Below are 24,245 nucleotides of genomic sequence, written 5' to 3'. Positions count from 1 at the left end.
CCCCACCCCTCCACATGAGCAACAAACTCTAATCTGGTGAAACGGGTTGGTTTCCCCATTCCTAAACATGAAGCCAGCTGAGTGACCTTAGGCTACTCACAGTTCTCTTAAAGCTCTCTCAGCCTCACTGACCTCACAAGGGGTCTGTTGTGGGGAGAGGGAAGGAAGGAGATTGTAAAGCCGGTTTGATTGTCCTTAAAAGGTAGAGAAAATTGGCATGTTAAAACCAACTCTTCTTCTTCTTGGTTCCAGAATGGCTTTAGGATTCATATGGCGTATACACTGACTGCTAATCCTCAAAGTGTTGCACATAAAAATAAATGGAGCTGGCACTAGAGGAGCTGTTTAAGGACAAAGGTTTATACATTCTTCAGTAAACTGAATGTTATACACATTCTTGTGCAGAACTCTCAATTCTTATTTTCTTACAGTCATCTTAAGTAGACTGGATGCACCTGTTAAACACTCCATTAGAATGGATATAGCACAGGGTTCCCAGGTGCCCGCTGGTGGCGGGCAACCCCCCGGCAATTTGCCCCTCTGCCCACCGACCACCTGAGGGTCGGCGGGCAAATGTGCACACGCACGTCACTTCCGGTTTAGAACCGGAGGTTCTTCCTCATGAGGGGCCTTATACCTCTTAGTTTGAGTGGTAAAGGGCCACTTTACCACTCAAACTTAGAGGTATAAGCCCCCTTGCGAGGCGGCACTTCCGGTTCTAAACCAGAAGTTATGCGCTTGCGTCGGTGTGCACGAGCACACGGTATCATGCTACAGCCTCCCGCCGGAGGAGAAGAAGGACCTGGCAACCCTAATATAGCATCTGCTTTGCCCATATATTTTTTTGGCAGTGTATCCTTTTGGAACTGTATCTTAGCCTGCCCTATATATGTGCTGTTATGAGGTCATAAATAGGCCAAACTTAACCCAGTTCCTCATTGGCTAGTAAGATTGTTGGGCAGCATGCAGGTTGACAGAATTTTGGGTTTCTGAAGGAAGATGATGAAAAGCCATTTCACTTTCTGTAATTTGTGTTGTGTTCTAAGATCTTGTCAAATCTCAGAAGATAACCAGAGTTGGTACTTGGATGAGAGACCATCAAGAAAGACTTTGCAGGGGAAGGTAATGGCAAACTACCTCTTCTTAATCATTTGCCTTGAAAATCCTATGGGCTTACCATATGACGGCTGTGACTTAATGGCACTTCGTACACACAATTTGTGTTCTACTTTTGCTCTTTTGTGGCAGCTTGCATGGACTTAACAAAACATACTTGTGGTTGTGGCAGTGATTCTTTCTCCCCACAAAAGTCCCAGTGCAAAGTGAGCGCCTGTATGCTAATGAGCATTTGGACATAAGTTGATTATAGCTTTCGACCCATCTTCAAGGCAGCCATTAAATAATGAGCTACGGATAGAGTATTTTTACCAGACAGCAAATATATTAAATGATAATTGTGTGAATATACTGGCAAGTGTGAGATCAATGGAGTAATAAAAGAAGATCTTATAGGAGAATATAAATCACAACTGAATAAAAAATGGATGTGTTTCTGTCTTTTCCACATGGGCAGACTCTCTGTTCAGTTGCAATATTTTGAGAATCTGCCAAATAATTCATTGAAGGGTAAGGCATTATGTCTGGCCAAGAAGAAAAGACTTCAAAAGGTTGGAATAGTTAAGAATTTTTAAAAATCTGGAAGCATTGGAAAAGATGGAGTGCTCAGACCCCAGAAAGAGGATGCATGTTTCCTTTTGGCATCACTACATAATTCAAGAGGGTACCTTCATTCTAAATCCATTAAGTATCTTACTCATAACTAAAGGGAGATCTGAGGGAAAACTTGGATAGGGAATCTGTAAACTTGAAAGTCTTTCATCTACTGTCTTTGTTCAAAGGTGAAGCTCAGTCCATTTCAGCATAATTTTCCTTGCTAACAAGGAGATGAAACCGAGACCAGCCTCTAAATGTAAGTTAGAATTTGAATTTGAAATACAGTTAGGAGCTTGAAAGATAGCACAAAGAAATTTTGATTATAGAGATTTTAGAGGAAACAGCAAGAAACCAAATTGGAGCCCCATAAAGCAGAAAAGATCTGATTTTTGCCTTATAGACTTTCAGAGCAAAAGAAATAAGTTGCCCTCCAGAATGATACAAGAATCTCATAAGTGCAGCTAAATGTAGACTCAAGAAGATGACAATAATGAAAATAATTAAATTTCCACTTATTGGAAGAGGCAAAATGACTTGCTCTGCTCAATCCTATGCCCATCCAGAATCCAGTGTTTACTTTTCTTCATGATGGATATTTCTGAAAACACATAATTTTGGATTTAGCATAATTAATAATAAGCAAATTATCATGACAGTACAAAACAAAAGCTTGGAGAAGACGTCTTAATCCTAATGTTGAGCAAGAAAGAAGGGCTGCATCATCTGCATAAAGTAGAATTGGTATTGGGTGAGCAGCCAAACCAGGAACATGGGAATGGTTGGCTTGCATTTATTCTGTTAATCGTATAAATGCAGGTTAAATAGATCTAGAGCCAAAATACATCCCTGTCTAACTCCTTTTGTAACCAGAACTGGGTTTGAGAAATAACCAGTTATGGGACATCTTATTCTCAGGAAAATTAAAATGTGTAAAGAAACAATCAGATGTAATAATTGTTTAGGAATTCCCAATTGATTTAATTTGTTCCAAAGCCTTGTGTGGGAGATATTATCAAAGGCCCTTTGAGATCCATAAAAGCAGTAAACAATTTCCCCTTAGGATATGATGAATATTTGTCAGCAAGAAAGGAGAGCACAATTGCATGATGTAATGTAGATGAACCTTTTTTGATGCCAATTTGTTCTCGATCTGATATTGACAAGTTGTACCTCCAGTATAAAGTTTTAGTTGTAGATGGCCTTCATGCAGCTTTCCTGGTATTGATAACAGACTGATTGGTCTACAGTTGGCCAGAGAATGAGGTGAACCTTTCTTAAATATCGGAACAACAAATGCTTCTCGCCATTTTTCAGGAATTTTGCCAATTGAATCTATCACAGTAAATAAACGTTGTAAAATTGGAGCCCACCACTCACTGTATGTTTTAAAAATTCTGGAGGCATCCCATCTGGATACCCAAAAGGTTGGGTGAAATAAAATTCAATTAAACAATGAAATATATTTATTACAAGTGCTCATGCACATATTAAAAACAAGCTCTTATGACAGCAAATATAGGGTTGATAATCTAAAATCACATGCCACGTGCATGAGCGCTTTATTTCACCCAACTTTGTTCATTGGTTGGGTCATTTCCCCCTCTGTTTTGTCTAGGCATCCAGTCTGGGCCAGGAGTCTTACTGGACTTTAATCCTTTTATTAAGGAAAAGATTTCCTCTAGTTCAACCGATGACCATTTGGAAAGATTATTTGGATGTAAAGTAAAAGATGGAAGTGTAGTGGGTTCTTTTTCATCTAAAAGGGTGGTGAAATAGTTTCCCCAAAGTTCCATTGAAATGTGTGGCGTTTTTTCATTAGTAAAAGGTTTGTTACTTGTATTTATCACTCGCCAAAAGGTTTTACTTCATGATATCGTGAACCATGCAGCAGTTTTCACCAAGTTAGAATGGATTTTCCTCCTTTTACAAACATATTGACAGTATTTTTATGGGTTAAGTATTGCAGTTGAAATTCCTGAACATTTGATCTTCGGAACTTAGATAAATATGATACTTTAGCGTGTTTTAAGTTGTGGCAAATGGCATGGAACCAAGGAGAGGAACGTTTAGATTTTTTCTTTGATTTCGTGATTGTGCAAAAAGGAATAAAAAGAGATGCAAGTTGTTCATAGAACTGAATCACCTTTTCAGGAGGACCCTTTATAATAGTTTCTCTTAAGTATCCAAGCTTTGGGGACTTCAAAGCGAAGTCAATCTTCTGGGCCTCACAAAAATATGATACAATCAAATTGGAGCCCTCTACAGACGATGTTATGTGCTTCAAAATCAAAGCAATCAGAGGGGAAGTACTCTCTTCTGGGGCAACTGGGTTACATGTTGTGGCAAACTCCTCGTACAGTTAGTATTCATGCTTTATCCTCTGCAGTTGTTCCCTCATAAAGAAGCTGGTGAAAGAACAGCTACCGGTAGTTGTCATGATGCCATACAGCCCCTACTCCTGTTGAGAAAGGGTTCAACTGGAGAAGGAAAGAGTTCAGCAAAAAGCAAAAGTCTCTCTCTCTCCCAAAGCAAATTCTGGAGGCTTTTCCTTTTTTGCTGAACCACTTGGATGACCTTGAAAGGCATATTATTTCAGCGATAATTGGCATAGCTGAGATTATGGCAACATAGACGAGAAATGAAAACAGGCACATTCCACTGGTCTGTTTTTTTTCTTCAAAGTACACAAATGGATTTAGTCTCTTCAGTGAATGGTGGACCCAGATCTGGGAGGCACAGTCTCCATGTGTAGCTAGCAGTGGTTGGCAGTCAACCAGCACATGCTCTCCACCGGTTAAGAATGGTCTGTGGCTGCCACACCAGGATGGCTTCCTGTTTTCTTAAAAGAATATTAGGTAGCGATGGATCTATTAGTGACATGTGGCCATCAACCCAGTTATATTCCCTGCATCAAAAATGAAGGGTATAACCTGCCGTCATGAGACAGAATTAACATGCTTGCGTCTCGCCCTCCCTCTGAAGAGTTCAGACAAGCATAACGGTATTGTTTTATGTTCACATTAACCTTGTAGCCTGAAACACTGACTACTTGCCCAAGGGCACCTAGTAAGCATCACTGGTGGGCAGGGGTTTCAACCCTGGCCCAAGTTCTCTAACATACTGTCCACTGCATCTCACTGGCTGGTCCCAACTCTGATGTCAGTTCAGTGTCCTCCCCTAACCACACTGCATTGATGGGAAGGAAGGAAGGAAACAGTGAAACTGGAACAGGCAAAAGAGGGGGAAGATAGAGTGGGCACTTGGAGACTGAAGTGGATGGAGAGTATAGCTAGATGGAGGCAGGTCTGTCGTATTTCTGGGGACACTGAGGGTGATAATGAAGCCCTGGCTTAGACCCAAAGCATCTGTAGAACTCCTGGCTGCCATCTGTGTGCCTCATTTACTGCCTGAATATTCATGACCCTCATTAAACTCTTTCAAGCACTTCTCCAGCATATGAGCTAAAAATAACTGGGGAGGGGAGGGGACTTCCCTCCCCATATAGAATAAAGCACCCACAGCATAGTTAAGATGAGCCTCTCTGTCTATCAAAAACTGCCTTCCTTTCCCCAGCCGTGGCTTCCTAATAGAACAAGGATTTCTTAGAAAAAAGATGCTTTATGTTGGTGAAATGTCCCCACCACCTCACAATTTCAAGGCAACGTAGCCCGCCTCCTCTTGGCTGCATGTGTGCTTTTACTCCTCTTTTGCATTTCCTTTCCCAGCCAAGATCTCAGGCATTCAGAGAGGCTGTGTTGAGGGCACTTGGAGAGGCTGTGATTACAGGCTGTTATTACTTGACACAGACAAACTGGTACGAGGGGAGCTCAAGAGTTTCTAAAGTCTCCCTGTTGAGTAGGCGAGAAGTGCCAACACATGGGAGGGACTTCAGAATTAAAACTGTTTTTAAAAATTGCATACATTTGACATGTTTTCTGAATTTACATATTTGAATTGGGGGGGGGTCAAAAGTGTTGGAAAATATGCCCTTCTTAACGGTGTCACTTGCCTCCACATTGGGGGGGGGAGAACTGACCAGAGTCAGATAAGATAGACAGGACACAGGTCGTCTCTGGTTACACCTCTCCCTCACTTCCTGCTCCCTTTGATGTTTAGAGTTATATTGTCAGGGAAAACTTCCCTTCTCCCTCTCTTCCCTCTCGCCCTCATCCAAGCAAGCCACTAGAACCGAGCGCTGCCGCGCTCCGGTCTTCCTATCCCACAATGGAACGGAAGGCAGGTTACCTTTTTATATCTAGAGAGCTAGCAAGATAGATTAGGAGAAGATCCACTTTGCTATTTTTATTTGTTGAAAACGAACGGGAGGTGGGAGAAGTGCAAGTGACAGAAACTGGGGAGGGGGGGGGGTTAGATGCACGTCAGGCAAGGGTTAGCCGGCTGCAGGAAAGGGTCGTGGGTTGATGGAGTTGTTGAGCTGCCAGCCGTCTCCAGCAGTGGAGCAGCCGATGCCACGCAGCTTATGAGGATTCCTGAGGAATGACATCTGCAGGGTTCATCGTTTTGAGAAGGCAAATGAAATAGCAGGAGCTCTAAGCATGCAGTCTCTGAATCCCTGAAGGAGAACAGTTTCCTTCCTCGATACCTTCTTCTGAGGACGCATGAGAGTCACATAAGCGCTCAGCTAAGGCTCAGCGGCAGAAGAGTGGTCTCAGTGCCATGTAAATGGATGTGGATTAATTTAAGCAGGCCAGCCCTTGCAGGCCAGCCCTTGCAAGACACGGGGTGAGGCAGCTGATTTAGGAATCAGAATTCGGATGCCACTGAAAGCCAGCAGATGATTTAATTGTTATATTTATATTCTTTAAGGGGGGGCACTTGGGTTGTCTGACTCAGGTAGGGGGGGAAACTCTGACAAGCTGTTCCTCAGATATTCCAAGTTTTGGATGGGTGTGTCACACACTCACAGAGCACCATGTGGGAGAACTCATTAAAAGCTGTGACCTCAGGTTATAGCCTAGTTTGCTCAGTGTTACTCTTTCCTAGTTGGACCAGAGCAGTGAATCTGTAGTGGATTTGGGACTAAGCTTGTTGAGCTGGCAGGTCTTGTCCTGAAGTAGAAATGATAACTCTTGGCATAATAGTATGGGAAGAGCTCAGAAAATAGGAGGACCCAAAAATATGTCATCATCCGTATGATGTGTGAAACACTATTGTTTGTGGTGTATATACAAGCATACCTTTGTATCTGTGTAGAAACCAAACTCTGATCTAATTAATTAATTAATTGCCGAAGGCTTTCACGGTCAGAGTTCATTGGTTCCTGTAGGTTATCCGGGCTGTGTGACCGTGGTCTTGGTATTTTCTTTCCTGACGTTTCGCCAGCAGCTGTGGCAGGCATCTTCAGAGGAGTAACACTGAAGGACAGTGTCTCTCAGTGTCAAGTGTGTAGGAAGAGTAATATATAGTCAGAAGGGGGGGGGGGTTGAGCTGAATCATTGTCCTGCAAAAAGTATCAAAGGTAATGTGCTAATCATTGTCCTGTAAGTATCAAGATAATGTGCTAATGAGGGTGTGGTATGGTAATATGCAAACGACAAAAGAGACCCCCTTACCTCTGCAGGAGTATATCGTATACCTTGCAGTTGTGGACAAGTTTACATCGGGACCACAAAAGGCAGCATACAAACAAGGATAAAAGAACATGAAAGATACTGCAGACTTGGCCAATCTGAGAAATCAGCAGTGGCTGAACATGGACTGACCCAAACAGGACACAGGGTCTTATTCCAAGACATTGAAAGATTGGACAATTCTACCAACTATTTTGTCAGATTGCACAGAGAAGCCATTGAAATTCATAAACATCAGCACAACTTTAACAGAAAAGAAGAATGAATAAGGCTTGGCTTCCTGTCCTGAAAACCTCCAGACTAACAAAGACTACAGTCCACAATAGCCATGCAGATTAGCTTTGGATTTCACACATTAACAGATCACTTCAGGATACAATGGTTTCATATTAACATACCACACCCTCATTAGCACATTATCTTGATACTTACAGGACAATGATTAGCACATTACCTTTGATACTTTTTGCAGGACAATGATTCAGCTCAACCCCCCCTTCTGACTATATATTAATCTTCCTACACACTTGACACTGAGAGACACTGTCCTTCAGTGTTACTCCTTTGAAGATGCCTGCCACAGCTGCTGGCGAAACGTCAGGAAAGAAAATACCAAGACCACGGTCACACAGCCCGGATAACCTACAGGAACCAATTAATTAATTGCCATTAAGTCACACCCAACTTATGGCGACTTCTCGAGTTTTTCAAGGCAAGAGATGAGCATAGGTGGTTTGCCATTGCCTTCCTCGGTGCTCAGATTTTCCCAGTTTGTCACCTACAATATTAACTTGAGTCAGCACTGTGTAGTGGTTAAGAGCAGTGGTTTGGAGCAGTGGACTCTGATCTGGAGAACCGGGTTTGATTCCCCACTTTTCCACATGAGCGGCGGAGGCTAATCTGGTGAACTGGATTGGTTTCCCCACTCCTCCACATGAAGCCAGCTGGGTGACCTTGGGCTAGTCACACTCTCTCAGCCCCACCTACCTCACAGGGAGTCTGTTGTGGGGAGGGGAAGGGAAGGTGATTGTAAGCGGGATTGATTCTTACATAAGTGGTAGAGAAAGTCAGCATATAAAAAGCAACTCTTCTTCTTCTTCTGACTATAAATAATGCAAATAAATAAATAAAATAGAGTGTTTTTTCAGGAAGAATTGTGTAGTTCCCAAGTCATGATAGAATCAATAGATTTGCTGCCCGGGGGGGGGGGGGAGGGGGGTGTCCCAGTCCGTTGCCAGCATAGTTCTATGTCAAACATTCTGCTAAACTGTGTGAGGCATACACAGCTGGCTCACAGTGCCAAAACGGCACGGGAGCCTTGCAGGGGTTATGTATGGAGAGTGTTCTTTTGGATACTTTCCTTCTAAGAGCTCTCAGCGTGAACCTTATGTTAGGAGCCTTTATTAAATGGCCTAGAGCCAAGGACAACAGCAGGCAAGGATCCAAGCAGGGGACAGGTAGTAGACAGGAGAGAGAGAGAGATGGGAGCAACTTTGGCACATTCCAGGGAGATCACATATTCAATAACTCAAGCACCCAGCGCTAGTTAAAGACACAGAAGTACACAATTTTCTGCTTAGTTTTCTTAAAATCTCTGTCCTGATTATACTTTGTAAGTTCTCCTTGGTACTGTTTTGCAAGTGTATCTGTATGAACTTAAGCAAGACTAATATGCATAAGCAGATAGAACACGTGCTTGTGAGTCCACTGTCATACTCCAGGGGTGCTTCTACATGAGGGTGATTTTTTGTGGTTGTCTGGTTGCTGATATGATTCTGTGCGAAATTGCCCTTGCCACTAGGGATGCCGGCCTCCAGGTAGGACCTGGGGACCCCAGAATTACACCTCATCTCCAGACTACATATAACATTTCCCCTGGAGAAAATGGATATGCTTTGGAGGGGGGCTCTATGGCATTGTACCCCACTGAGATCCCAGTCCTCCCTAGGCTCCCATCCCCAAATCTCGAGGAGTTTCCCAGCTTGGATCTGTCAACCCTAACCCGCCCCCCACCGGTAGCTAGCAACCCTACTTGCAACAGAGATTTCACACAGCCCAGAGTAAATTGTTTTCTGTCCATTTTTAGGCATTTTAAGCCATTTTAGTTTTTTTCTTTCACACCTGATGCACATTGAAGCCCCATCTCCCCGGCTATGTTCTCATGTGACAAGATTCTCTACCCGCCCTGTTTTAGTGTTGGTGTTTGGTTTGTTGGTTTGTTTGTTAGAAGCATGTGTAGTTCTGCACAGAAATAATGCATTATTTAACGGTCTGGGGCCTTCATCCCTGCAGGTCTGCCTCCTCCAATATGTCCTCCCAAGATCTTTGCGCTCCAACATACAAAATCTCCTGGTGGTCCCTGGCCTGAGGTTAGTCGGGCTGTCCTCAATAAGGGCCAGGGCCTTTTTGGCCGTGGACCCTACCTGGTAGAACACTCTGTCTGAAGAAACTAGAGCTCTGCGGGACCTTAGTTCCACAGAGCATGTAAGACTGAGGACAGCACTATTAGTACCAGCCTTCTATACTGCTTCCCATGCCACCGGCTTACTGGTTCCCATCTGGTGTGTCCGTCGCCCCTCCCCATTTTTCTCATGGCTGGTTCCTACTGCTAAATCATCTCCTGTTTTATCATCCAACACTGGGAGAGCTGATTCTTTAAATGATTGTTAAATGTTTTTTTTAAATGGGTTAACATCTGCGACATTGGCAGATTTAATAGGCTTCAGATGGTTTTATTGAGTTTTTAGACTTGTATTACCTATGGAAGAAATGCTTTAAATTGTTGTGTTTTAAATCTGTTGTTAACTGGTTGTGGCAGCCAGGGGGGTAATAAATCCAAAGAATAAATAAATATTATTTTTTATAATAACTTTAAAAAAAACACGTATTTGCACAGACATCTCTGATGATCTCACCTCAGTCCTCTTCCAAAGAACCCCTCTTCTCTGTCTAAAAGACAGGCAATTCTCTTTTTATTAAAAAACAAGCATGAATAACTCTGAATAGGAACAATGTAATACCTTTGCAAGCTAAAAAAATATCCTCCTCCAATGACCCCTCCCCTAATAAAAGGCCAGCAATTCTCTTCTGTTATGTTAATTTCTGCAAAGGGCTGTCCCCTTGCAGTCATCAAAACATGAAAGAGTAACTGGCTAGCACTTTCCTGATTATGCTGGGGGTTACCGCACTTGTATTCCCAGCGATGTATTAAGAGTTTGAAAATGTTATAAAAATACTGTTCGCACTTTCTGTGTATTCCCACCGATGTATTAAGAGTTTGAAAACATTATAAAAAATACTGTTCGCACTTCGTTTGGCCCCTTTAGCTGTGAAGAGGTCTTCCAACCATTTATAAGCCGTGGTATCCAAAAACCCTTTTAAAGCGATGTTTTTTATAACATTTTCAAACTCTTAATACATCGCTGGGAATACAAAGTGCTGTTTCCCCTTCAGACACAAGAGAACGCTCATGCCCATTAGTGTCTTGCCCAGGAAACATCAGGATTTTTGCAAGTTTAAAATAAAGCAGGAAGGAACCGGCTGTTAATGGTCTCTACACAAACAGAGGGCAACATCATGTGGAAATGTGGAAACACGAACAGTTGGATAGCTGAAACATGGGAAATTCTTGGTGTAGAAGCAGCCCAGGTCAGCTCCACAGCATTGCCAGGTCATCATGTCCAAGTTTCCATTTGCTTCCTTAAGTAGCAGCAACATTTTAGTTCCAACCATCCATGCAGAGACACATTCAAGATCCTTCAAGGCTTTCCACCAGCCATGGCTCTACTCCCTGGAACCACAGCAACAATTGCCGTGAACCCAGAGCCCTCACAAATGCATTCACTGCCTACCGACAGAATCCTCCTAAATTGAATGTTTGTAATTGTCACATTTTTGTACGACCAACCAGAATTTATAATGTAGCATTTCCTTATTGGTTTGTAATGATAATGGCTTGGATCCAGACTAGATGTTTCCATGGGCTTAAGGATTTCCATCCATAGATCATGATCCCCCCCACCAGTTTGCCCCCCCCCCAAATCCTCTTCTTGGAAGAGAAGAGACCCCCAGGAACAGAATTTTGGGGTCATTTTGGGCTGTAGGAGAATTGTGCTCCATGGGCAGAAATCTTTGCATGTGTGGAAACATTAACCTGTATGCAACCCAATGAAATGCTGGAACTATGCGATATGAGCAGAAACTGCAGAGAAGATCCTGGGAGCTTTACCAAATATTGGTCTTTTTCAAATCTGACCCTTCTGATACTGGGCATTTTCCAGCTGCTTCTCTTCATGTGTTTTTAAAACACAAGTAGAGAAATGTATTATATGGAATATATCTCAAATAGAGGGACAAATATGGCATTCCTCATATACACTGACACACTTTGGTTAGTTTTTGTACATTAGTTTGCTGTGCTGATTTACATTTTAGCAAAGTCATGGACCGCGTAGAGAGAAATTATAAATAGCCTATTGTAGAAGTGTGTCTCCAGCTAGTGAATTACAGCAAAGGTATGAGATTGTGTACTGTGTTGATAGCTTCCCTCTTTTGGCAGTGCTACTGGTCAGTGTCCGGCAGAAGAGTGGTTGATGCTGATAAGATAATTGGTACTCCTGCTCCTATAGGTTTGCTATTCAGTCAAGCAGCAGAAACAATATCATGCCATTCGGGAGGTGATGATGGCTGATCCCACACCAGGAAAAGCAAACGAGTTAAGCCAGCAAATGCTGAAGTTTATCTGGTGACTGAACCTGTTCACAGGATTCAAGACCATTTTGGAAACAATGGAGGCACAATAAAAGCGCTGAAAGCCACAGGGCTAATCCGGCTTTTTGTTCACCCTGCCATAGCTGGCCCCTGGTCCATGACCAAATCTTAGTTCCTTCTCATGGCAACTAAGCTTCTTTTCACAGCCTCTTATGAGGGATTCTGTCAAAAGGCTTTTTTGAAAGTGCAAATCAAATGGTGCCCCATAATTCCCCTTTTAGCTACTGCTGCGGCTTTCTGGGTGCATTAATAATGCATGAGGCCACCTTTCGCCCTATGTTTCCAAACACAAGCGTCCTGCCCTGGCGTACCTCCTCCTTCATCACCACCACCCCTGATGGCTCAGGGCATTGTTTGTTTCAGTGGATGACAGAATATTGTTATATATTGATGAGGCTGCAGTGAACGGTGCTTAGCCAAGACATGATATAATCTGGTCTGTAGATCTGTTAAGTATTTATTTTATTTAGTTTGTTTGGATCCCAGCTGCATGGTGTGGGTACAGAAGGCAATATGCGTTAGCTAGTAGAGGCAAATCCTGCAACCTGGTCAAAGGCAGCCAGCACACCCTTAAAAAACACACTTAAATGCCCTTTCATGCATTAATCTGCCTCCCTCCTTCTTCCTGGGGTAACCTGCTTTAGTAAATCAAGCACTATGATTGCCCCAGCTGGTGCTGGGATATAAGAAGAAGAGGAGTTGGTTTGTATATGCCGACTTTCTCTACCACTTAAGGAAGAATCAGACTGGTTTACAATCACCTTACCTTCCCCTCCCCACAACAGACACCCTGTGAGGTATGTGGGGCTGAGAGTGTGACTAGCCCAAGGTTACCCAGCTGGCTTCACATGTAGGAGTGAGGAAATCAACCCAGTTCATCAGATTAGCCTCCGCCGCTCGTGTGGAGGAGTGGGGAATCAAACCCAGTTCTCCAGATTAGAGTCCACTACTCCAAACCACCGCTCTTAACCGCTACACCACGCTGGCTGTTCAGATCATCAGCATCTTGTAAATAAATAGATGAAGCTGCTTTATACTAGCTCAGACTGTCTAGTTCAGTATTGTCTCCTCTGTGTGGTGGCAGCTCTCCAAGGTCGCAGGCAGAGAAAGCATCTTGTAACGTCAACTGAGAGAGCCGTTGGCTGAGCTTAGGCCGGCACCAGTGCTGCTGGCATGACACCATCTTTGGCTGTGATTCCTGCTGCATCAGTAAAGTTACTGGAGTGGGGGGAGCCATTTGGAAGGGACTGTAGCCCACCCTCTCTTTCATGGCTGGCAGCTCCTTTTGCTGGTAAAAGCCCTGCTCAGTGGACAGAACTAAAGGGAGAGTGTTTGATAGCAGCAGTAAATACCAGAAAGCCTGAAGTGGAGATGTATATTTGTAAATGAGCCATGTCCAATACAGAGCCATAGTCAATTTTGAACTTTTAATACTTGTCTTGAATTAAAGCCATAGTGTGTGTACACATTAGGTCTTATTAAGTGTCACTCATTTGATAATGTATATGTGAAGTCTAATTGTTGCTACAAGTAGAAAAGAGCAAGAGTCCAGTAGCAGCTTAAAGATTAACGAACTTTTTGGCAGGGCATAAGCTTTCGTGAGACATTTGTGAGCTGTTGCTCACGAAAGCTCATACCCTACCAGAACGTTTGTTAGTCTTTAAGGTGCTACTGGACTCTTGCTCTTTTCCACAGCTATTGTCAGACTAACACAGCTACCCATCATGTTCCTACAAGCTTTTTCCTATATGGAAATTATCTGTGGGTAAGAAAAAAATGTCACATATGCAGTGTTCTTTCGCAGCTGTCTCACAGGCTGCTTTTCTGTAATAACCAGAGCCAGGCCTTGTCTTAGGCTACTTTGCTGCTCCTCTGGAATCAGATGGCACAAAAGGTTTGATTTGTTCCATGGTTTGGTTTAGACTCACATTCTTCTGCCTTGTTCTTTTGAGGCTCAGGGCAAAAGCAGGAGAATATGAGTTCCTCCTCGGGATAGGAGCCTGGAGAACATATATGTGTAGGGTTGCCAACCTCCAGGTAGTAGCTGGAGATCTCCTGTTATTACGACTGATCTCTGGCCGATAGCGATCAGTTCACCTAGAGAAAATGGCCACTTTGCCAATTGTACTCTATGGCATTGAAGTCCCTCCCCTCCCCATATCCCACCCTCCTCAGGCTCCACCCCAAGAACCTCCTGCTGGTTTCAAAGAGGGACTGGCAACCCTATATATGTGTGACAGATATCACAGGTATATTTATGCCTGGAAACATGCATTTGGAGGGGACGGGCCTGTTTGGTAGGCAAGCAAAAAGCAATGAGCAAGGGAAAGGAAGGTATACAGTAAAGGGACTGAAAGTACGTAAAAGTCCCTATCGACAACTTGGATATGAAGAACAGAGAAACAGAAATTCTCTGTGCCTACCATGTAGCTATCAGCTGGGAGAAGGGTTGCCAACCTCCAGGTAGTGATTAGGAGATCTCCTGCTATTAGCGACTGATCTCCAGCCCATAGAGATCAGTTCCCCAGGAGAAAATGGCTGTTCCCTCCCAAAAAAAGTCCCACCAGTGGCGACTGGTAACCCTAATGCCCTCCTCAGGCTGTGCCCCAAAAACCTCCCGCCGGTGGTGAAGAGGGACCTGGCAACCCTAGCTCGGAGTGATCCCAGGGCATGCCCTGAGTACATACTGTGGTGAACTGTGTGCCAAGGTGAATTTGGATGGTACCTTTCAGTTTGAGATGCACAACCTGTGAGTGTCCTTAATACAAGGTAGAAAGTGGAAGAGAACCCTTTTCAAACCAAATGTACATTCTATCCAGTACAGGTTTTTCAGTAATAGTATGGTAGGCACAGAAAATGCACTCTAAAAAAAAGACACCCAACGATTTAATCATCACTTCTGAAAATGACCTAACAGAAGAAGTGATGTACAGAAGAGTGTACCAAAATAGATTATTTAAACTCCTTGTTTCAAGTAACAGACAAAAGTCCTTGAGTGAGCATATTTATAGAATACGTTCGAGATGTTTATTTTCTGCTTTTGATAGGAGCTTGGGTACGTGATTAGATTATTATTGGAACACTGGATGTCAGCAAAATGGTATCATTTACCATTGGATTTTTGTCTCAATCCATTTCATATAAAAAGGTCATAGTGACTGAGCATGAAATCTCAGGACGATAAAACATAGGAAAAAAATATATGTTTCAATTTCATCCGGCACTTCTACATTTATTTTCTTGTTCTCTTACAGTCCTTCCTCAGTCTCATTCTTGCCAGTTTGCCTCACTGCTCTCGATACCACTGACTGGTCAGTCCTGTCGCCACAGTGGGGTTTTGCTGGCAGGGATATCATAGTTCCATTGGTTGCTATCGATATGTGTAGGGTTACCAGTCGCCACTGGTGGGACTTTTTTTGGGAGGGAACAGCCATTTTCTCCTGGGGAACTGATCTCTATCGGCTGGAGACCAGTTGTAATAGCAGGAGATCTTGAGCTAGTACCTGGAGGTTGGCAATGCTAGGCATGGGTGTGTGTAAAGTGCCTTCAAGTCGCAGCCAACTTATGGTGACCCTGTGTAGCCATTCTGATGGAGTGTTTGGGCAGCACGGAATGAGGCAGCTGAACCATAAAGAGAGTAGACAGACCTTAGAATTTAAAGTCTCTTGCAACTGTTGTTAAATTAAGTCACACAATATTGCCAGTACACCTTAGGTTTAAGCAATTTCAGCACCTTTTGACGAAAACAGACTGGTGATACTTACTGTTTATGTGTTGATGCCAGTTGTGGTAATAATAGTATCAGCAACAACAGAACTAGAGGAATGGTTTTCCTTTATCCTTTTATTAGTTTCAGAAGTTCTCTGCTGGTGAATAAGGAATGTCAACAGATGTCAACAGATTAATATTCAAGGAAATGAATGACATTTATAATTTTACAACAGGAAGAAAGAAGAGAGTTTTGAATGGGTGACAACTCACGTCCTTGTTCGGTTTAATCTTGGGGTGGGGGGGAAGCATTTCCTTTTAGTAATTACAAATTGCTTGGCCATGATGTTACCATGTGTCAAGAAATTATTCCTTGAAGTCCCTCCCATCTCTGTGCCTTCTTCAAGTGCAGCTAGGGTTGCCAGGTCGCTCTTCACCACCGGTGGGAGGTTTTTGCCATACAGTCCAATTGCCAAAGTGGGCATTTTCTCCAGGTGAGCTGATCTCTATTGGCTGGAGATCAGTTGTAATAGCAGGAGATCTCCAGCTAGTACCTGGAGGTTGGCAACCCTAAGTGCAGCAGTGCTGCCTGATGAGCAAGGGACCCAGTGTGATCTGGAGGCTAATAAAGTGGATCTGGGCCTGAGAATTCTAAGTCTGAATCCTAGCAATGTCATTGGATTTACTGGTGGCCTTGGCAAATTGCTACCTCAAATTAATTATTTGTTATGACCTGTTACACAGGGGTGTATGTATTAAGGAAAAAATATAAGTCTCTTTGCCTATGAAGGTGCCTCCTCTTCTCTAGGCTGGAAGGAATGCTAGTTTCTAGGATCATCTGTGTTTTGGAAGAGATGCTTTCAACAGGAGTAATTTATCGTGTTCCCATGGTCTGTTGATCAGTCTGTCTTTTACATCCATGGGATAGGGCCTCAGTACAGTTGTTGTTAATAGGGTTGCAAGGCATGGCCTGGAAATCAGCAGGAAACTGGGGGGACAGCTATCAGCAATGACATGACATCACTTCTGGGAAAACCCAGATGTGATGTCATGACTGTAGAGGAGTTGCCAGAAACTAAGTGGCATACGCATGGAGTTTCTGGTGAAAGCCCAGATCCTGTAGAGACTCATCATTGTAATCCTCTGCTTCTGCAAGGGAACAGCGGCTGTGAGCTGCCAGGCATGCACTCCTGCACCTGTTCAAGGCCTCCACGCTGGCTCTTTGCCTTCTTTTTTTCCTGAGGTTCTGGGGGGAGGACTGTCTAGCCATGCTGACACCTCCTGTCTTGAGGACCCTTCTGGCTCAGGGGCTGGTGGTCCCTTCTGGGAGGAGGTTCTGCTTTGCTGGCGCCAACCTTACAGGGAGTGTCTACCTGTGTGAGTCTCCAGGACTGGTCATCCTCTATGACTAGGGTTGCCAGCCTCCAGGTGGTGGCTGGAGATCTCCTACTATTACAACTGATCTCCAGGCAATAGAAATCAGTTCCCCTGGAGAAAATGGCCGCTTTGGCAATTGGACTCTATGGCATTGAAGTCCCTCCCCTCTCCACACCCTGCCTTAGTCAGACTCCACCCCCAAAATCTCCAGGTATTTCCCAACCCGGAGCTGGCAAGCCTAACAATGACTCATTCTCCCAAGCTGATTCTGAGCTGCTCACAATGACAATTGCACAGAATGTATTGAACTAAATGCATGTCAATGTCTTTTATTCCAGTCTCTCCTTACAGGAGGGTTTATTATAGGCTGCGGCATTTCTAGAGTCTGTGGACTGGAATTTCATTACTGTGTAATGAAATTTCCCTTTCTAACAGACAATTAATTAATGTAATTGATTTAAGATGAGCGATAGCAATCTGCCAAGGCCACCAGTGAATCCATGACAGTGCTGAGCTTTAAACTTCACATTCTCAGGCTTAGGTCCAATACATTATCCTTCGGACCACATTGGGTCCCTTGTGAGTGCTGCTGCACAGAGAGAGGTGCCGGAGTTGGGACAGGCTTCAAGGAGTCACTTCTCGCCAGTCATGGTAATATCAAATCCCAATTTGCCCTACATTGACTGGAAGAAAATATCCAGTATGAAGTCATGTAGTTTCCATGCTACTTGGAGTGAGAAAACGATGTCTCTACAAGCTGCAGTAATTGTTCCTGTGTCTCAGGGCTACCTTGACTAGGGCTGCCAAACTCCAGGTAGTAGCTGGAGATCTCCTGCTATTACAACTGATCTCCAGCCGATAGAGATCAGTTCCCCTGGAGAAAATGGTCGCCTTGGCAATTAGACTCTATGGCCTTGAAGTCCCTTTCCTCCTCAAACCCCACCCTCCTCAGGCTCCACCCCCAAAACCTCCCATGGTGAAGAGGGACCTGGCAACCCTAACCTTGACTGTCGTGGTATGGTTTCTGTACAGTGCTGTGAGATATCTGACCAGGCACCTTGCTTAACCCTTTCCCCTACAATTTTTTCTTCAGTTGTGGAATGGGAAATTTAAGCAACAGAAAGATAAGAAGAAAGTGGGCTCAAGATTTTAGGAGCAGTCCCCTCCTTGTCACATACAGAAAACAACCAGGCTTCTGCGGCTTGCCCTACAAGATACAGATCTGTGGAATCTTATTAGAGGCACAGTGCAGCCTACCTTTTTTAATTAGGAAAACACACATTTCCTGATTAATTGGTTCCAGTTATGTATAGTTACTGCAAAACATTATTGTGAGAACATTCTAACTACCCTCAGGCCTGTTATGATAAATTATGTGCATTCCATGGCCTTACTGATGTTCACTAGGATCTGTCAGTCCTCAGGAAGAGATCCCACATACCAGAGCCAAATGGTTTAAATAGAATGAGGAGTGCCTAACAGCATAGTTTTTAGGCTCTTTATAAGCCCAAATGTTAAGGAACAGGAAACCAAGTCTTGTTGCCTCAGATTAGTTGCAGAGGGGACAGTTTATTGATAAAAGCTCGTATTTCATTATGCTTAAGTCTCAAGGTGCTTCAGAATTTTGGTCATTGATGGGTGCCACTGAGGAGTCCTCAGATATTAAATAATCAAAACCAGAACTGAAAATATTACATTGTTTGACACTGTTAATACAACTAAGCTAAACTGAAATATTAACAAGTTAGTAATATTTAAGAGTGTGTAAAAAAAACCACACACACCTTGTGTCGATGCTTTTTTATTTTAAAAACTGGATTCTGTTTCTTTGATTAACTGACTAATTCTTATATTAATCTGGTAGTAGTTGCACTGGCTCCAGGTGGAATACTGGATCAAGTTCAAAGTTTTGGTGCTAACCTTTAAATCCCTAAATGTCTGGGACCCTCGCACCTATGGGACTGCCTCTCCCAATATACCCATCAGACAGAGCTATGCTGGTGGCAACTTGTTGCTAATGAGGCCTTTCAACTGCCTGGTATTAGCAGGCAATTGCCCACCAATTGACTAGGCTGCCAACTGCTCTTCAGCTGGTCAGTGGGCAGAAGAGGGCCTGCAGAGGGGCGCACAATGACGTCACCGCTGGGTTTTCATGGAAGAAATGTGGATGCTCTAGCACTCTCTCCAAAATCTCTATGGAAACCATAGAGCTTTTGGAGGAGATTGCTAGAGCGTCTGCTTCGCTTCCACATAAACCCAGAAGAGACATCATTATGTGCGTGTAGATCCGGCTATCCTCGACCAGGGCCAGGGCTTTTTCAGCCCTGGCCCTAGCCTGGTAAAACTCTCTGTCTAGCAAGACCCGTGCCCTGCGGGACTTAGCTCAGTTCCACAGGGCCTGTAAGACAGAGATGTTCTGCCAGGCTTATGGTTGAGGACAGCTACGGTATCATATTAGCTGGCCTCCCTTCCCCCTCTCCCTTTCGCTTGTTCCTTTTCCCTCAATCCCCTTCTCCTTTTTCCCCTTTTCATTTCCTTCCTTTCCCTCCCCTCTTCTCTTCTGCCCCACTTCTCTGGCTCTGTTCATCCCACTGGAGTAGCTAAACCATTGCCGACTGATGATTGCATATATACCATCTGGCTTGCCACCATGTGGGAACATCTTTTCTTTAGGTAGTAGGGTAATTCGGTCACATTTTTCGGGCACCATGAAATCATAGTATAGGATATATGTTTCATCTAGACCTTATGTTTTAAAATTGTATACTATATTGGACATTTTAAAATATGTTAGATTTGTATGATGTTAGCTGCTCTGAGCCCGGCTTTGATATGGAACAGGAGAGGTATAATTTGGAAAAAAAAATTAAGTTGGGATGAAGTTCTCAAGGATTTGATTGCTCATTCAAGTGATCTTTCCTACTAAATTGCAGAGAAAGGTCGCCTCCAGACTTTGATTTCATACAAGTTACAGTGGTTACTGTTTGCTTATCATTCTGTTCTTTATGGGGCTGCAGCAGATAGGCTAGCATATAGACAGACAGCAGCCTAGATTTAAGAAAGGAACATCAAATACTGTGCTTGGCCCTTCTGGCAACAAAAAAAGAATTGGCAATAGGGTTGCCAGGTCTCTCTTCGCCACCAGTGGGAGATTTTTGGGGCGGAGCCTGAGGAGGGTGGGGTTTGGGGAAGGGAGGGACTTCAATGCCATAGAGTCCAATTGCCAAAGTGGCCATTTTCTCCAGGTGAACTGATCTCTATCAGCTGGAGATTCTGCATTGGTCAGACCTCACTTGGAATACTGTGTCCAGTTTTGGGCTCCACAATTTAAGAAGGATGTTGACAAGTTGGAGCGTGTCCAGAGGAGGGCGACCAGAGAGGTCAAAGGTCTGGAATCCATGCCCTATGAGGAGAGACTTAAGGAGCTGGGTTTGTTTAGTCTGGAGAAGAGAAGGTTAAGGGGTGGCATGATAGCCATGTTTAAATATTTGAATGGATGCCATGTTGATGAGGGAACTAGCTTGTTCTCTGTTGCTCCTGAGACTAGGACACGGAGTAATGGATTTAAACTATTAGAAAAGCGATTCCACCTAAACATTAGGAAGAACTTTCTGACGGTAAGGGCTGTTCGACGGTGGAATGCGCTGCCTCGGAGGGTGGTGGAGTCCCCGTCTTTGGAGGCCTTTAAGCAGAGGCTGGATGGCCATCTGTCGGGAGTGCTTTGATTGTGGGATCCTGCATGGCAGGGGGTTGGACTGGATGGCCCTTGTGGTCTCTTCCAACCTTGTGAACTTGGGAACTTGTGTGAGATCAGTTGTAATAGCAGGAGATCTCCAGCTAGTACCTGGAGGTTGGCAACTTTAATTGGCAATAGCCAGACAGAGGTCAATGTTTTGTTTGCATATTGGCAGGCAGCTCTACAAACTGCTACAAGCCACAATCCCCCCCATGCCAGGCAACACCAGCTGAATTTATGTGCATACATTGCAATGCACATGAGAGATTTAGGTAGAACAGAGCCAAACCAATCATGGGAGGGGCAGGATTTTGCTCCCCTTACTATGTTCTTCTGCACATCCTGCTTTGGATGTGAATGAGTGGAGTTATATACACACATATGTCTACTGTATCCAACTGCTTCAATAGGAAGCAAGCTTTTACTAGTAGTTGTCATACCGCAAGCAACATTTTCATTGCCTGTACAAAATGGGAACCATTTCTCTTATCTACCCAAAATTTAGCAAGCAGCAGTCCAAGGGTGGTGGATGCAGCCCCTGAGACTTTCATCCTAGTGCAGTGATGGCGAACCTTTTAGAGACCGTGTGCCCAAACTGCAATCCAAAGCTCACTTATTTATCGCAAAGTGCCAACACGGCAATTTAACCTGAATACTGAGGTTTCCTCCCAGCTCGGCAAGGGGGGGGGGCTGTGGGGAGTCCAGGGAAGGGGGGCGGCTTTGAAGGGCTCCGCACTGCCTGCAGGCAGCGTGGAGCCCTTCAAAGCCGGGCAACGGGGAGTCCAAGGAAGGGGGGGCTTTGAATGGCTCCACGCTCCCTTCAAAGCCCCGCCGCCCCCGTGCATGCCCACAGAGAGGGCTCGGCGTGCCGGACTTGGCATAGGTTCGCCAACACGGTCCTAGTGGGATTGAGGCGGGGGGGGGGGGAGCTACGGCTGGAAGTGAGCTTTCCATTTAAACCAACGGAAACAAATAATGAGAATAATCAAGAAAATTAATGTGAATTAATAAAGGAAAAATATAATAAGCGCTTAAAAAACTACAGCGTATCGAAAATGTTTTATGCCCTTCCCTACAAATCAAGCTTGCCTCCTAAACAGATTTGGCTGTGGCACCAAAAATAACCCCAGAAGGCGCCAGCTGACTCCCCCCCCCCCCCCGTGTTTGTTTCTCCAGAGCTCAAGGCCACTGGCACCGCCCACTTCTTCAATTTCCTGCTCAACTCAACGGACTATCGTATCCTGCTGAAGGACGAAGATCATGACCGCATGTATGTGGGGAGCAAGGACTACATCCTGTCTCTGGACCTTCACGACATCAATCGGGAGCCCCTGATCGTAAGGGCATTTCCCTTTTGTACCAGGAACAGGGAGAAGGCAGGGAACCCCTGGGATGCATTTGGAGCAGGCAGAGAACATCAGTTCAGTGGGGAACAGAATGCACGAGTGATTACGTGTTGAGTTAGAAGTGGATGGAATGTGGAGCAAATGAATCAGAAGCAGGGTCAAAACAGATGTTGTTTTACAACTTTTGGCATTCTCCCAAATCGGGGATCCATTCTCTTCCAATGACATTGCTTTTACATAATTTTTTTAAGCTCAGAGGTGATTTGCATTCCAGTTCAGGAAAGGGGGAGTGCACACACCTTGAAAACCCTTTATATATAAATAATAAATAAGTCTTTCCTGCTTTTAAAAACAGTCTCAAAGTGACATGGCTATGGGTGGAAGCTGTGTCACTATCATTAATGTCGTTGCAGGGGCACAGTGTGATACGCCTGAGGCACTAGCATAACCGCTAACAGAACTGATGCGTTTTTGGCTCACACAGTAGGAGGAATTATATTTTCCCGACAGGCTGTGGGCTACAACAGAAGTTCCCGTGTAGGGTTGCCAGCTTCAGATTGGGGAATTTCTGGAGATTTGGGAGTGGTGCCTGGGGAAGGCAAAGTTTGGGGAAGGAGCTCAGCGGGGATATGATGCCATGGAGCCCACCCTTCAAAGCTGTTGTTTTCTCCAGTGGAACTGATCTGTGTAGTCTGGAGATCAGTTGTAATTCTGGGAGAACTCCAGCCCCCCCCCCCCCAAAGGTTGGCAACCCTAAATTCAATACTTTGGAAACACACCTAGGTCTAAAACGCATGGTCACTTAGCCCAGTTCCAGCCCAGTTTCAGCCCCGTTCCACCCAGGATCAAATGAACCCGCATTACCTGGAGTGAGCAGGGACTAAACTGTGTGCAAATGGAGCCATGTAAACAGAAAATGCGGGTTCCTGCTGAGTAAGCCCTCCCCCGCCACCCAAGCTCCTGGTGATTGCTCCTTTCGAATTGACTAATGGAGGCTTTCCCCCCCACACTTGTAATTTTAAAAGCATTTTAAGAACTAAAAAACAAAAAACAGAGCTACCTGAAAGAAGGGGGGGGGGAATCCAAGCCTCGTTTTAAAAAAGACTTTCTTTTTCTCAGAAAAAGCTCCCAAGTAGCAGCAGGCAGGAAACAGTTGAATCCCTGTCGCTTCAAAAACTACTTCGCGATTGGCTGTGAGAGATGCCAATCATCTGTGTTTTCCCCCTGTTTCTCCCAGAAGGGGAATGGGAAAAGGCAGGTTCATTTCACTTCGATACAGGGCTGAAAGAAGAGTAAATAAGGTATCATCCGTTCGTGAAGATTTGATCCTGGGTGAAACTGGGAGGGAACTGTGCTGGAACGGGGCTGGAACTGGGCTAAGTGACCATGCGTTTTAGACACTAGAACTCCTGGCATTAATAAACAAGAACTGAGCATTTGCTGCTGTACAAATGGATCGTGTTGAAAGGTCCTTGGTGACCTTTAATTTAAAGTTTATCTTCCCAGGGCACTGGCTGGATTGAGAAGGGCCTTCACCTCGTGTTTAAGTATCATTTGGCACCAACATTGCGCAGGCTGAAGGTCCTTCCCAGTTGGCCTTAGTGTGCTTTTACTGGAAATGGCAGCCACATCAGTGAAGATATTGTTTTGTTTGGCAGATCCACTGGCCTGCATCCCAGCAAAGAATAGAGGAGTGTATCCTATCAGGGAAGAACAGCAATGTAAGTACTTACATCACGGGCCTCGGGTTTATGGAATGGGTTGGGGGGCAGATGAGGGGGTAGGATCCTTACTTCCAGCAGTCAAAGAATGAGATCTAGCTTTAGATGTTCCATCCCCTTCAAAGACTGTTGAGACTTGAGCTCATGCAGTGACATTTACTGCTGCGTGTATCTTCACCGTGATTTCCTGTCAGCGAGGTGAGCAGATGCTGATTGTCCTATCACCTTTGATTAATTATCTCTTTGGCTTTGGGTTGCTGCATCTTGTATCCAGGCTAAAGCA

At 44.4% G+C, this 24,245-nt stretch overlaps 1 protein-coding gene across 2 annotated transcripts in view; it reads left to right on the top strand.

The window, feature by feature from the left end:
- Nucleotides 1-24,245, top strand: part of SEMA3F (semaphorin 3F) — a 152,997-nt gene that overhangs the window by 70,952 nt on the left and 57,800 nt on the right. For both annotated transcript variants that reach the window (XM_056861163.1, XM_056861157.1), the window contains exons 2-3: nt 22,072-22,232; nt 23,900-23,962. In XM_056861163.1, the coding sequence (XP_056717141.1) occupies nt 22,072-22,232; nt 23,900-23,962 (224 nt within the window). The remainder of the gene's footprint in view (nt 1-22,071; nt 22,233-23,899; nt 23,963-24,245) is intronic.

The sequence above is a fragment of the Euleptes europaea genome, chromosome 1 (assembly GCF_029931775.1).
Source record: "Euleptes europaea isolate rEulEur1 chromosome 1, rEulEur1.hap1, whole genome shotgun sequence".
Lineage (NCBI taxonomy): Eukaryota > Metazoa > Chordata > Lepidosauria > Squamata > Sphaerodactylidae > Euleptes > Euleptes europaea.
The sequence above is the reverse complement of the archived record's forward strand: the minus strand, read 5'-3'. Positions and strand labels throughout refer to the sequence as shown.